The sequence below is a fragment of the Bombus vosnesenskii genome, unplaced genomic scaffold, assembly GCF_011952255.1.
Source record: "Bombus vosnesenskii isolate JDL3184/JDL3185 unplaced genomic scaffold, Bvos_JDL3184-5_v1.1 scf7180000013882, whole genome shotgun sequence".
NCBI lineage: Eukaryota > Metazoa > Arthropoda > Insecta > Hymenoptera > Apidae > Bombus > Bombus vosnesenskii.
Genome location: NW_022883263.1, coordinates 57,882 through 70,611, shown reverse-complemented (window position 1 = coordinate 70,611; position 12,730 = coordinate 57,882). Strand labels below are relative to the sequence as shown.

The 12,730-nt window shown below is 42.1% G+C and overlaps 1 protein-coding gene across 1 annotated transcript; it reads left to right on the top strand.

Moving 5' to 3' along the window:
* The first annotated feature begins 297 nt into the window (after positions 1-297).
* Positions 298-1,483, top strand: LOC117239029. The gene is made up of 2 exons (XM_033504286.1): positions 298-985; positions 1,104-1,483. The coding sequence occupies exons 1-2, from the start codon at positions 298-300 to the stop codon at positions 1,481-1,483; spliced, it is 1,068 nt and encodes a 355-aa protein (XP_033360177.1).
* The last annotated feature ends 11,247 nt before the right edge of the window (positions 1,484-12,730 follow it).

The following is a 12,730-nucleotide window of genomic DNA, read 5'->3' as shown; positions in this document are numbered from 1 at the left end:
GAAGTGTATGGTGGGAACATACGAAAAGACGCTAAAGAAGGTGAGCTATACGGCAAATAGGAGGTACAGCAATTAATGGTGGAACGAGACGATCGCAGAATTGAGAGCACAGGCTCATAAAGTTTTAAGAAGAGTAACCAGAGCGAGGAAGAAGGATGCCAGCGGGATTGACGTTCTTATCAGCGCCTATAAGGAGATAAGGAGTCAGTTGAAGAAGCTGGTAGCAAAAAGAGAGCTTGGGCCGGATTCTGCGAGATCTTAAATAGGGACTCATGGAGAAAACCGTATCGCACAATCATGAGTAGATGCAACAAGAAAGGGCTTCCGAATGACATGCCGATTAACAAGGTCAAAGAGATCCTAAATTGTTTATTTATTATTGGACACAGACCAGTGCAAAGGAAGGCCGAAGAATGTGACAGGGAGGATATCACCTATAATACGACACTCGACAAGGAAGATGTGGGGTATATCACCGGAAAAATCAATGGAAAGAAGGCTGTGGGAATAGATGGGATCCCAGGAGAAATAGTTAAGTTGCTGGTAAACAACAGAAGAAAACTATTCACTAAGGTGATTAACAATATTACGGACTCTGGAAGGATCCCTAGATGCTGGAAAACAGCAAGAGTAATATTGCTCAGGAAACCGGGTAAGGACCCTAAGCTCCCCAACGCAAACCGACCAATAAGCATATTCCCAGCCTTGAGTGAGTTATGGGAGCAGTGCTTAAAGGAGATTGTGGAAAGACGTATGGGAGCGGAACCGTTCCATAGGAGACAATACGGGTTCAGGAAAAGAAGGAGCACGGTGGATGCGATTACTCGGATGATCAAATTCGCAGACACCTGTAAGAAAAAAAGGGTGATCTGTTTGATGATTACGATGGACATTAAGAATGCATTTAACACCCTTAGTTGGGATAGTATTATTGGAGAATTGACCAGGAGGAAGCTGCCTTCAGTTTGGTACGGTGGAGTACGAGGTTGCGGCAGGTGTACCACAAGGATCTCTTCTAGGGCCATTCCTGTGGAATATCGTCTATGACCAACTAGTGGAAAGGCTGGACAATAGAGTACTTTTTAAGACAATCGCGTTTGCAGATGACCTGGCAATCACATGTGCCGCGAAGAAAAACGAAGGTGTCAGTGGGAAAGTAGGTGAGATTATGAAAACCGTGTGTGACTGGTGTGCGAGTGTGGGCTTGACGCTGGCCAAGGACAAGACTGAAGTAATTCTAATTATTGGTATGCGAGTTATTGGCCTTAATGTAGGCGGCTTGCCTACTAATACGGTGGAGGCGGTTAAGTATCTTGGTGTCACGATTGACTCGCACAGGAAATTTGACAAACACATTGTCACTGTGTACAATAAAGCAGACATCAGGATAGGAGCACTCAGAGGAATTCTGCCGAATATCAATGGTCCGCCTGGCTTGGCACGCAGGCTCTATTACAATGTTTGGGAATCCATCGTGACATAAGGTGCGCTTGTGTGGGCTGATGCAATGAACTATGAGAAGAACAGGAAGATTATAAAAAGGGCCCAACGTACTGCCCTGTGCATTACATCTACAGCCTACCGCACTGTATCTCATGCGGCGCTTTGTGCATTCGCCGGCAACTTACCGATCTACATTAAAGCCAGGATGTTGAAAGAATCATACGAGAGAATGAAGATTTATAAGAGCTTAGCTGTTGAAGGTGAAGTGATCGATAGGTACATCATGTTAAAAGAAGAACTGGATGACATAAGGAAGAAAGCCCTAATGGAGTGGCAAGCGGAATGGAGCAATTACAACAAGGACAACTTTACTAGGAAGTTGATAGGTAAAGCGCCCATATTCGCCAAGAAAAGGAGAGGCACTTCACGATGCACATGTTAATGGGGCATGGTATCTTCAACAGCTACAGATAGAGGATCGGTAAGGAGGTCGACACTAGGTGCTGGGATTGTAGTGACCCGAACGACGACGCAAAACACGCCCTGATCGTGTGTTCTAAATGGATGAACATAAGGATCGAACTCGAGCATTTTCTGGGTCTCAGGATAAGTGTGGACAACTTGGTGGACACCGTGGTTACCAAGGACGAATACTGGACAAATCTCAAAGCGTTCTGCAAATCGATAATAAATTACAGAAGAGAAATGGAAATAGTTATGGGTTCAGCGAACAGGAGAAGCGGTACCAGCACGCAATGTTACCTATATTCGGAGACGCGGTTAATGACAACCCTGATGAATGCTGATCGGCTATGCCGGAATTGTCCGTGTCTAATCAAATAGAGGATCGAGGGGTTTTTAGTGGGTATGGCGATGTCACCTGCCGAGTCCTATATAACCCAGAGACGCGGATCTCTCTGGGTATGCGTAATAGCATTTTCCCCTCCTCACGCAAAGAACCCCGGTTCATCTAACAAATTTTTGTTCATGACGACGGTGTCTTCGAGACAAGGACTCATGGTAACTACAACTGCCGTACATTCTCTACTATTCTTCTCGATAGGAACATGAAGAGATCCGTTCCTTTTTTCAACTACGATCGGATTTGCAAAGTCGGATTGAGACTGATCAATTACTTTGTCTTGCTGTATTTCTATATCTACTTTAAACACCTCCGGGTGTCTATTACAATCTTTTTTCTCTACTTTACGAATAGAAGCATTTCTGTACTTTATGTTTAACTCGACAGTATTCAGGAAGTATGGGCCAATTATTAACGAGTGTTGCATCAAGGTATCTGAAACTACTGTATCGTTACAACGTACGACTCATCATCTATCAGAATATTCGTCGAAAATTCTTCGAGTGTACAATTTCTTCCGGACCCGATACCGCGAAATTCAACAATTTTCTAACTGAATCTGGGCGCCCCAATTTTCACATGCTGATCCGCTCTCATTAAAGTTAGTTCGCTGTCGGTATCTATTAGCGCGCTCAATTCGAAATTTCCGATCTTAACGTCTTTACCACGCTTCGTCTGCAACGATTGCCACGTACTAGAAACAACTTTATGGGACTCGCTCAGGTTGTCACACTTCGATACGATGTGTCCGTACTCTCTACACTTAAAGCAGGTCCTCTCGACCTATTAGGGCATTCTGCACACATATATTCTTCGTCGCCGCAATTGTAACATCTCGTCTTCTTCATATCTCCAGATTGACTGGGCTTCCTGCTCCTTTCAGTTTTGGCTAGCTTCACAATCGATTTTGCTCTGCGATAATACTGTTCCTCGTACATGATTAATCTCTTCCTCAATTCTTTAATGGATGTAGTACCGTATAGTGTAGACTTATTGTTTTCTTCATCTACTATTCCTTCTACAATATACTCCACTTTCGCCTCCTCTACCATATCAACATGGCTGGCTATTTCAAGCATGCGGTACTCTCTTTTTCGTTTCTCTAAGTCTCTGGTGTACTTGCCGACTATTAATCTTTTTAGAGAATTCTTTGATCAGGCCTCTCTTCAGCTCATGTCAAGTCCTAGCATGGCACTCGAAACTCGCGAATATTCTCCCTGATCCTTTCAGCAATCTCTTCGGATAAATCGCTTTCTGTCCTTCTGACCACATGCACATGTCTGCGATTTACGAAACCCCACGGGCCCCTCATTCACGATACCATAATAACGTACAAATTACACTAATTCTTTTTAACCTGTTACATTACAATCTATTACAAGTTCTACAAAGCTATAGAAACATTAACTTAATAGGCTTTTATAGTGGCTTGTAGTCTTATATTATAAATAACAGTAATGTAAATTATACAAATATTAATTCATAATAACAATAAATTTTTAAATTTTACATATTAAAGAAATTGCTATTTTTTCTAAAAGTTTATTTTTAGGAATATCAGCATAATTAAGAGAAGTGTACGCGTTTCTATAAGAAAGTTTTAGTGAAGCTTTTACTCATATATGGAAACATTATTATAATATGATCTACAAAAACACATGCTTTGATGTGATGACGAATAATAAAATTGACAAAATGATTTAAATATAGAATTTAGTCAGCTTCGTTAATATTAAATAAAACTTTCTACAAAAGATTCACTAAACATATATTTATACAACTTTATTACCGATTTTAAAACATATTATGTAGTTTCTAGTAATCAAATTGTAAATATAATAAACAAATAATTGTTTTAAGTTATGGTAAAGATCCATAATCTATATAATATGACATATTACATACATACATACTGTATTTTCGACCAATCGCGGGAAGACGTAATCGCGAGGAGAGACGTCAACGGGAGTCGTAAATTCCCGTTACGATTATGATAATCGACACCACGAGTTGATCGATCCCCTGATTTCCGTTAAGAGAATAGGGGTGATTCAGTTAGTATAACACTGTAATTCACAGAATTATAAGGTTTTATTTCCGACACTTAAGTTACACTGTTGAGTAGATATAATTCCTAGATGACAACTTGTCGCCCAAAGGTAAGATAGATATGCACGCTAGAGCAAGACTCTTATAATTGAACTTAGCATGTTAGTGGACGTAGCACTAGAGGATACTTAATAGAGGAAGTGAGTGTTCGTGCTTAGACTTAGACGTTAGGCGTTCGATTTGGACTTAGTAGTTGACTTTTCTAGTGGTGTAGAAGAAGTAAAGTTGAGTGACGATGCTGTGTCGGAGGAAAGCTAGCGATGGGTGTGTCTAGCGCACGGGACCATCGGATTTGTTCATGACATTTTTGGTCAGGTAATTATTGGTGTAATTTTTTTCATGGTAAGTTTGCTAGTCTTCTTAATAGAAGACACGGGTTTTCACCATTTGGCTATAGACGTAGCCGTTTTTAACTTTCTCTTGCCCACTTGCCGCACTTTTCTGAAGCACTACTTTGCACGTCCAGTTAGCTCGGCAGCTCGGGCAGTACCAGAGGACTTGTGTGTAGAGGATGGTTGATCGTGAGATTTATTAGACGAGATTGCCCGTTGAAGAAACCGTCAAGTATATTTTTAAATGATTAAATAAATAAGAACAGATAATGTTCGCGAAGACGCTCGTACTAACGGTTTCGCTAAGACAGTGTATAGTCGCTCGCTGATAATTCGTTAGTAACAATACTCGGTAGATAGTCGGTAAAGTCATAGGACGAGGCGGATTGAGAGCGACTCATGCTGTTGTTGTGCCTCGCAACACGGACACCGCCTTGATACACGAAAAATATCGATAAGTAAACTCCGGACAAAACAAAGTCACAACAATAACCGATCCACCGGCGCAAAATTGTTGGAATACAACGATATCAGTCGCATGCGGATAGATCAGTCGCGTACAGATTCTTCCATTCGTTGCCCAGCGCCATCCCCACCAGCGTGCGTTCGTGAGATGCACCACGGCAGTTAGCACGTGCATGCTTTTTCAAAAGGACGCCGGAAGAAGCGTGAGGATATGGATGGAACATTCTAGACGAGCACGTCGGGAAGCTACTAGAAGATTCTGTGGCACATGTGACGCCACACAGACACCCACACAGGTCACACTCATTACTGCATAGAGAGTGGGGATCGAAACCTTTTCAAGGGCCATGGGTCACCAAGCCAGTCTGTGAATAACTAGCCAAATGTCTACATTCCAGAACGCACATTTATAACTCTCGAAATAATTGTTTAATAAATATCACATTGTATTATTTCAACATAAACATTGTGTCTTCCACAGAATATTAATCCTAATTCCAAGATTAAATTCTAACAAAAATGAAGCATCGAAACAAGCATGGCTCGCCGTTTTCAACGGTTAAGCGATCAGATGAACCAACTGATGGCTCAGATGTGTGCGACGAGTATCAACCATCATCCGCGTCGGCGATCGAAATCGAAGAGTCGGAGTAGATCGAGGTCGCGAGAAAGAACCTACGATTCCGGCCTGTGCTATTATCACCAGACATTCCGAGAACGCACGCGAAAATGTCGGTCCCCGTGCAATTGGAAATAGGGAAATGCGACCAGCCGTCCGTAAACGCGGCATACGACGACGGTTTGGCAATCCGCCGCATCTGCGTCAAGGACAAGCTGACGAACATTTCGTTTTTAGTGGACACTGGTGCCAACATATGTGTTTATCCGCCCAACAAGATACGTGCGAAATCCTGCGACCATACGTACCGGAACCGTTACGACGCACTGTATTTCAGTCGCTGCATGGACTTTCCCATCCGGGGATACGAGCTACGAAAAAATTAGTGACGACGCGTTTCGTCTGGCCGTCCATTAATAATGATTGTCGAACGTGGACGCGACAATGTATACCGTGTCAACGCTGCAATGTCACCAGGCATGTATTCTCACATGTCGGAACGTTAGAAACATTAGCAGGCCGGTTCGAACACATACACTTAGACATTATCGTCATGCAATATTCGCGAGGTTATCGATATTGTCTAACGTGTATCGATCGTTTTTCGCGTTGGCCCGGAGCCGTCCCCATTGCTGATATGGAAGCGCCAACCGTTGCCTCGGCCCCCCTTTCTACTTGCATAGCTAGTTTCGGCGTCCCCTTAAAAATAACGACCGACCAAGGACGACAATTTGAATCGCGACTGTTTGAGGAGTTATGCCGGTTGTTCGGCGTCAAGCACTAACGCACGACGGCCTATCATCCCGCGCCTACACAGACAACTGAAAGCGGCAATCGAGTGTCACGATACGAGCAACTGGGTCGAAATTCTGCCGATAGTACTATTAGGCATTCAAACCGCGATAAAGGAGGACCTAAATGCAACGACAGTCGAAATGATTTACGGCACCGTCATACGATTGTCGGCGGAATGTTTCTTAGCAACCAAGCAGTGGGCCAACTCGGAATACGCGAAGTGACTAAAAGAACGGATGGAGAAGGTCAGGCCATACCCAGTGACGCGTCATGGCGAAAAGAAAATTTTCATTTTTAAAGAACTAGAATCATCGCTGTATGTTTTCTTGAGCCATGACGCGATAGAAGGCCCTTTACAGCCGCGGTACGACGGGCCGTTTAAAGTTGTAAAAAGGGATGAAAAAAATTATATTATTAAAATAAGTAATCGCGACGTGTCCATAGACCGATTAGAACCCGCGTTTATAGTACCTGACGACTTAGAGGAAAAAACCGCCGAATCTCGTAACGTACTGATTCCGGTAGGACAAGCTAACGCCCGCGACGAAAGCGATGCAAACAAGAACAATCGAATCGCGGAAGAAAACATCAAGAATACGTACGTTACGCGGTCTGGGCGAAGAGTCCGTTTTCCCGATTGGTTTCAGGGAGGTTTCGGGTAAGAACCGTAAATTGTCGGACACAGAATATATTGTATATGTTCAACTTTTAAAATTGCGACGACTTGCCAGAGTAGAGTAAATAATTTTTTTTATGAATACGACCTAATAATAACGTTATCACCTAATAATAACGTTATATCACATATAGGGGGGTGATGTAGCGGCACATGAGTCATAGGACGTGGCGGATCGAGAGCGACTCATGTTGTTGTTGTGCCTCGAAACACGGACATCGCCTTGATGCACGAAACATATCGATAGGTAAACTCCGGACAAAACAAAGTCACCGTTATGGGCAACCGTCGATCTAAGGTGAATTCAAATGTTCCGACTCTCCCCTCCCCTCCTCCTCCAGTATAAATAAACGGACGCGATCGCGAGCGAGTTAGTATATACCGAGTATCTACGAATTATCGATCAATATCTACGAGTTATTATCCGAGTCATTATCCGAGTTATACTTATCGAGTTTTTTGCGAGCGATCATACCCTAGCTTCGCGAATACATTTCTACGAGCGTCTCTCGACGGTATTTATATTTATTGTTATTTACTTTATTTATTCTAAATATATTTGAGGGGTTGCAGCAGCAATTTCTCGTATTCTCTAAGTTATTGATCCTCACACGATCCACTACATGATCGATAACTGAACTTTTTACGATTGCGTCCGTTTAAACTGGTACAGTATAAACTGGTCGGAGGAGAATCGGAAAATTCAAATTCGTCTTCGTTAGACAGTTGCACGTAGCGGCGACATTGTTTTGTCCAGAGTTTATTTATTACTACATTATGTATGTCCTAACGATATTGATACTCGGAGGCAAAAAGCAGCAACATAATTTGAATTGTCCTCTAGCTCATGTACCGCTACATGTACTTTCAAGGAGCAAAACTGGCACAGTTTCGCTTGTGACGCGAAACGGAGATTATCGTTTCCCTTCCTTTAACGCATTTTGCCATTGAAAGACGCTAATTTCTGTGACTTGTTTTATCTCTGTTATAAAAGTTTATATTCACAACTTTGTAGTTTTTATGCAAACGTAAAAGGTAAGTAAATATTAATAAATATTATAATAATATCATATAGTACTATATAATAATATTAATAAATGCATCGCTATTTACTTGTTTTATTTTCATTTCTTTAGTACTTTCATTTTTATTTGGTGTAATAATAAACATATACGCTAATATTCATTGACATTAGTGTAATTGTAAGATTCACTGTAAATTTAATAAAATTGATAAGAACGGAATTGTTAAAAGGATATATATATATATATATATATATATATATGTCGGGGTGGCGTTGAGGATCAGGTTGGGGGCGTCCGGCGAATTGCCCTGAGGGACAGCCATCGTTGCGATATCACAAGAACACCGTTTATTAACACAAGTATGGAGAGTACAGAACCGGCGATCAACCCGACGATTAGATGCTCGCGGCACTGGTGACGATGATCTCGGGTTCGGTAACGAATACGTGGCCGACGGGGTGCTAGATGTGCTTAGTAGCACCCAAACTTGCACTGCTCGCTGAACGTAAGGCGCTCCGTCCTTCGTCGCTCAGATCTCCAGAAAGAATGAATGCTCGTCCCGAGGATGCCGTCCGGCCAAGCACGCGCAGGGGGGGGGGGGTGTCTGAGGATGCCCGACCCTCGTGTCCTTCGACACCGCTCCCGATCGGTCGCTTTTGGGACCAAGCTGCCTGTCCGTTAGGAAACTCTTAATTGCCGGAAGTGACCCAGGTTTTATGGCGGGTCCTCGGGCTAGCGGTATTCGTGTCGTGCAAGTGCCTCAACCTTGGATATTCATTGACTGAGGGACCCGTTGGAATGTTTTACTGCCCGGTACTTCCTGTAATGGGGGTCATACTATCGCTCTATACCTTTGCTAGACAAAGCGCCCGTCCCGTCGACCGCGGCTACGTTGGGCGACGGGCCGTCGTCCCGAGCCAAAGCTCACCATCACCAGTCTCGAACGAATACAGTCGGATTAGCTAACTGCCATCGTTAGATTACGGCTATAGTAGACCCTGGAGTACACTGTTGCTGGACTATCCCAAGTTCTAGGTGTTCCGGTGTTCTTCCCTTTCCGACAAATATAATTAAACTAGATTTTATTCTCAACGTTACTTCATTATTTTATTATTGTTTCATATAAATATTTTTTTTGAAAGATAATTTACATATGCTTCTAAGTTAAGTGTTTGTATTAATTTCAATCACAATAATTTCAATCACAATATTTGTTACGTCGGGCGACCCTCTACCTGGACCAGGCCATACACCGCGGGCCAGACGGACACCAGATGTCCGCTCATTCTTACGACGTACCCTCAATAAGCTTAAGGACCCGTCATAAATCCCAGTAATTTGCTTGCTAAGGTCCTTCAGACCGAACAAATATCTTTTTCTAAATCTTTCTAAAGACTATTGTCTACCACGGCTTGACAAGGGAAAGTTAGTTTTTCCCACGTACGATGCTTTCTAATAGCAACTTTCTATCGAGGGCAGCTAAGACACTTCCTAGCCCACCAACCTCCGTTTATCCAATCACAAGCAATGCATACTGCCCTCACTTTCCTGACCAAAAACGTCATGAACAAATCCGATGGTCCCATGCGCTAGACACACCCATCGCTAGCTTCCCTCCAGCATATCATGTACCTTACTTCTCCTACAGCATCAGGAGAGTCAAGTCAGTCTCGATCAAACATCAGCTCAAGTCAGTCGAATACAGTCAGTGGACACAACACATCATCATACGCGACAACATGAACAGAGTCTCAGTTCGTACTCATTCATAGTCAGTTTATATCAATCATGCACTTGTATTACACCGAAGTTGTTGGATTGTGCAAATATATAATACCTGTTAACAGCAGCGTTCTCTTCAACTTAACTACCCTTATTATCCCACAAGAAATAAGGGATCGAACGATTCGTGACGTCGATTAGTCAATCGTAACGGGAATTTACGACTCCCGTTGGCGCGCTTCTTCGAGATCGCGTCTCCCCACGAACGTGCGAATTTACAATATTAAATTATGGTATGTATTATTAAAAAGTATAGTTTAATGTACATATTAAATACTTATAAAGAATTTATTTGTAGATTTTAAATATCGGTACTACATCAAAGAATCGGATTAAGGCACTAATTACCATTACCTCCGTATATTGAATATACGTTGCTTGGGTATTAAAAAATCTGTTAACGACCATTTTGGAGATACTTTGGATTCTTTACATAGTTCAACTGCACAAACACCACAACCTGGCCCTTCAACTTCAACTGCGCCGAAAGTTTTGAAGAGCGGAGCAAAAAGAGAGGGTTAAATGAAAGCTGCAATTAATATTAAAAAACCAACAGTCAATGTCACTTGTTGCAAAATTACGAAGGCCATTAATTCTTGACGATGACAGTAATATAAATGTTTGTATCATATTATGATGAAATTTAATACCTTCAATTTTACCCCAAATCTCATGTTACTGATCAATACTAACCTTTATATACAGTACCTAATAATGCTTGATATCGGTTAATTAATATGTTGAAATCTAATCGCTTAATGTATGTACATTTTGTATATAAATTCTATTATGACGTAGTTAAATATATCCTACATTTCTAGAGGAAACGTGAAAATCGATCTGAAAAAAAGGAAAAGTGCTAGAAGTAGTTCAGAAGAAGAAATAACACAAAACCCTACAAAACATAGTAAATAAGAAAAGTGTTTTAAGCGAAACAATTTCAAGCAAGATCGCGGGTACTTCACAGACACATTCACAGGATCATCTTTCTATAAGAGAAGATGCAATATAGCCACAAAAGTGTTCAATGACAACAAGAAATAGTAATAGAAAGAGAACTTTTTCACAGAGTGAAAACACGAAGATTCATCAGCTAAAAGAAGAAGATGAGTCATTCCCTAAAGTGAAAAAGTTTCAAGCAAATATTCAGAAACAAGAAATTAAAAAGCGGCAGAACAGATCTATGACATTGGGTGAAGATGAAATACAGCCATTTTCAAAGGAAGAGGATACAGTTACAGAATTTCAGATTAAAAAACACGTATAAATCGAATGCTCTATTCGAACCATTTGAACAGCCAGGCACGAACACTTCAAAACTTATTGTGGCGGATCGGTATCAACAGGACGCCGACAGGTCGAGGCATCAACGCCGCGCAACACCTCCCGGGCGATCCGCTAGTACCAACCGCCAACACTAGAGGGCTACGACGACAACGAGTCTGTCTAACTCGCTAGCGGTCGAATATACGAGCGATTGATACAAATACCGCACCTAGCGAGACTCCCTCTACGTCTAAGGCAGGGACTACCGGGCATAGCCTTACTGACGAGTCCACCGATAGTCCCGGGACGAAACACACAACCCTCTTTTCATCCGCCACATTATAAAACCTGTGGAACCTCCAAAGAGGCTCCATACTTCCGAGGTACCGCCCTCGTAGGGATTTGTTATTTAAAAATTGACAAAAGTCAATAATTCTCAATATATACAAATTGCTCATTCATTAAAATGAATAATAATAATAAATAAATAAATATAAAATAATAAATTAAATAAATAAATATAAGTTAAAAGCATCAGCCGTCTAGAAATATATGTTTCCCATTTCAAGGGAGCTACGGTGCACGTTCATTATTATTGTTTTCATTTCGTTTTGGTTTAGCCCCAGCTCCAGTAGACTCTCTTTCGTTTTGGTGGTGATAGTACCTCTGCTACCAAGTACTATCGGCACGATCGAACCTTCTTTTAGGCCATGCACTGTCTTTAAATGCTCAAGACATGGGAGGTACTTGTCAACCTTTTCTTGTCTTGCCTTGAGGAGGTAATCTCTATTCTCGTAGCGGACAGCGGACTACGAGAAGCCGTTCCTCGTTTTTGACTACGAGGTCCGGTTTGTGCCGATTGCCCCTCACTATAATAGTAGGTTCAACAAACACCTCATTGCTTTCTCTCATCTTATTAGCCAGAAAGTCTTTCACCTCATCATGCCTCTTTATACGCAAACCTTTTGTATATTGGCACAGACCCAGCACAGGTCCCAGGGTTTCCGGCTGGGCATGGCACCTTCGGCAAGCTACTTCTATATTTTTATTTGCTCTCGCCAAAGTGGTCCTGGTGCTGAAGGTATTTGTTCTCATGCGCAAGGTATCAATGAAGCGGGATGGCTTCAACAGATTGTACTCCTTGAGCCACACGTTGCTCAGTTTCTCTCTAGCGAAGTCAGCGACACCTTGGCCCTGACTTGTAAGATTCGCCCATTCTCTGATATGTTCTCCTCTTAGTCTCCTTTTGGCTTTATCTATATCCTCCAAGCTGGCTGGCCAATTAATTCTTAAGGAGTTAGCCATCTTTTTCAGTTTCAAATCAACATCGTCGCCTATTAGACTGGCCGCTGCTGG

Coding starts and splice junctions, on each gene's coding strand:
- LOC117239029 (XM_033504286.1), top strand. CDS start 298: ATGAGTAGATGCAACAAGAAAGGGCTTCCGAATGACATGCCGATTAAC. Junction 986..1,103: donor TTGGTACGGTGGAGTACGAG/GTTGCGGCAGGT, acceptor TCGCGTTTGCAG/ATGACCTGGCAATCACATGT.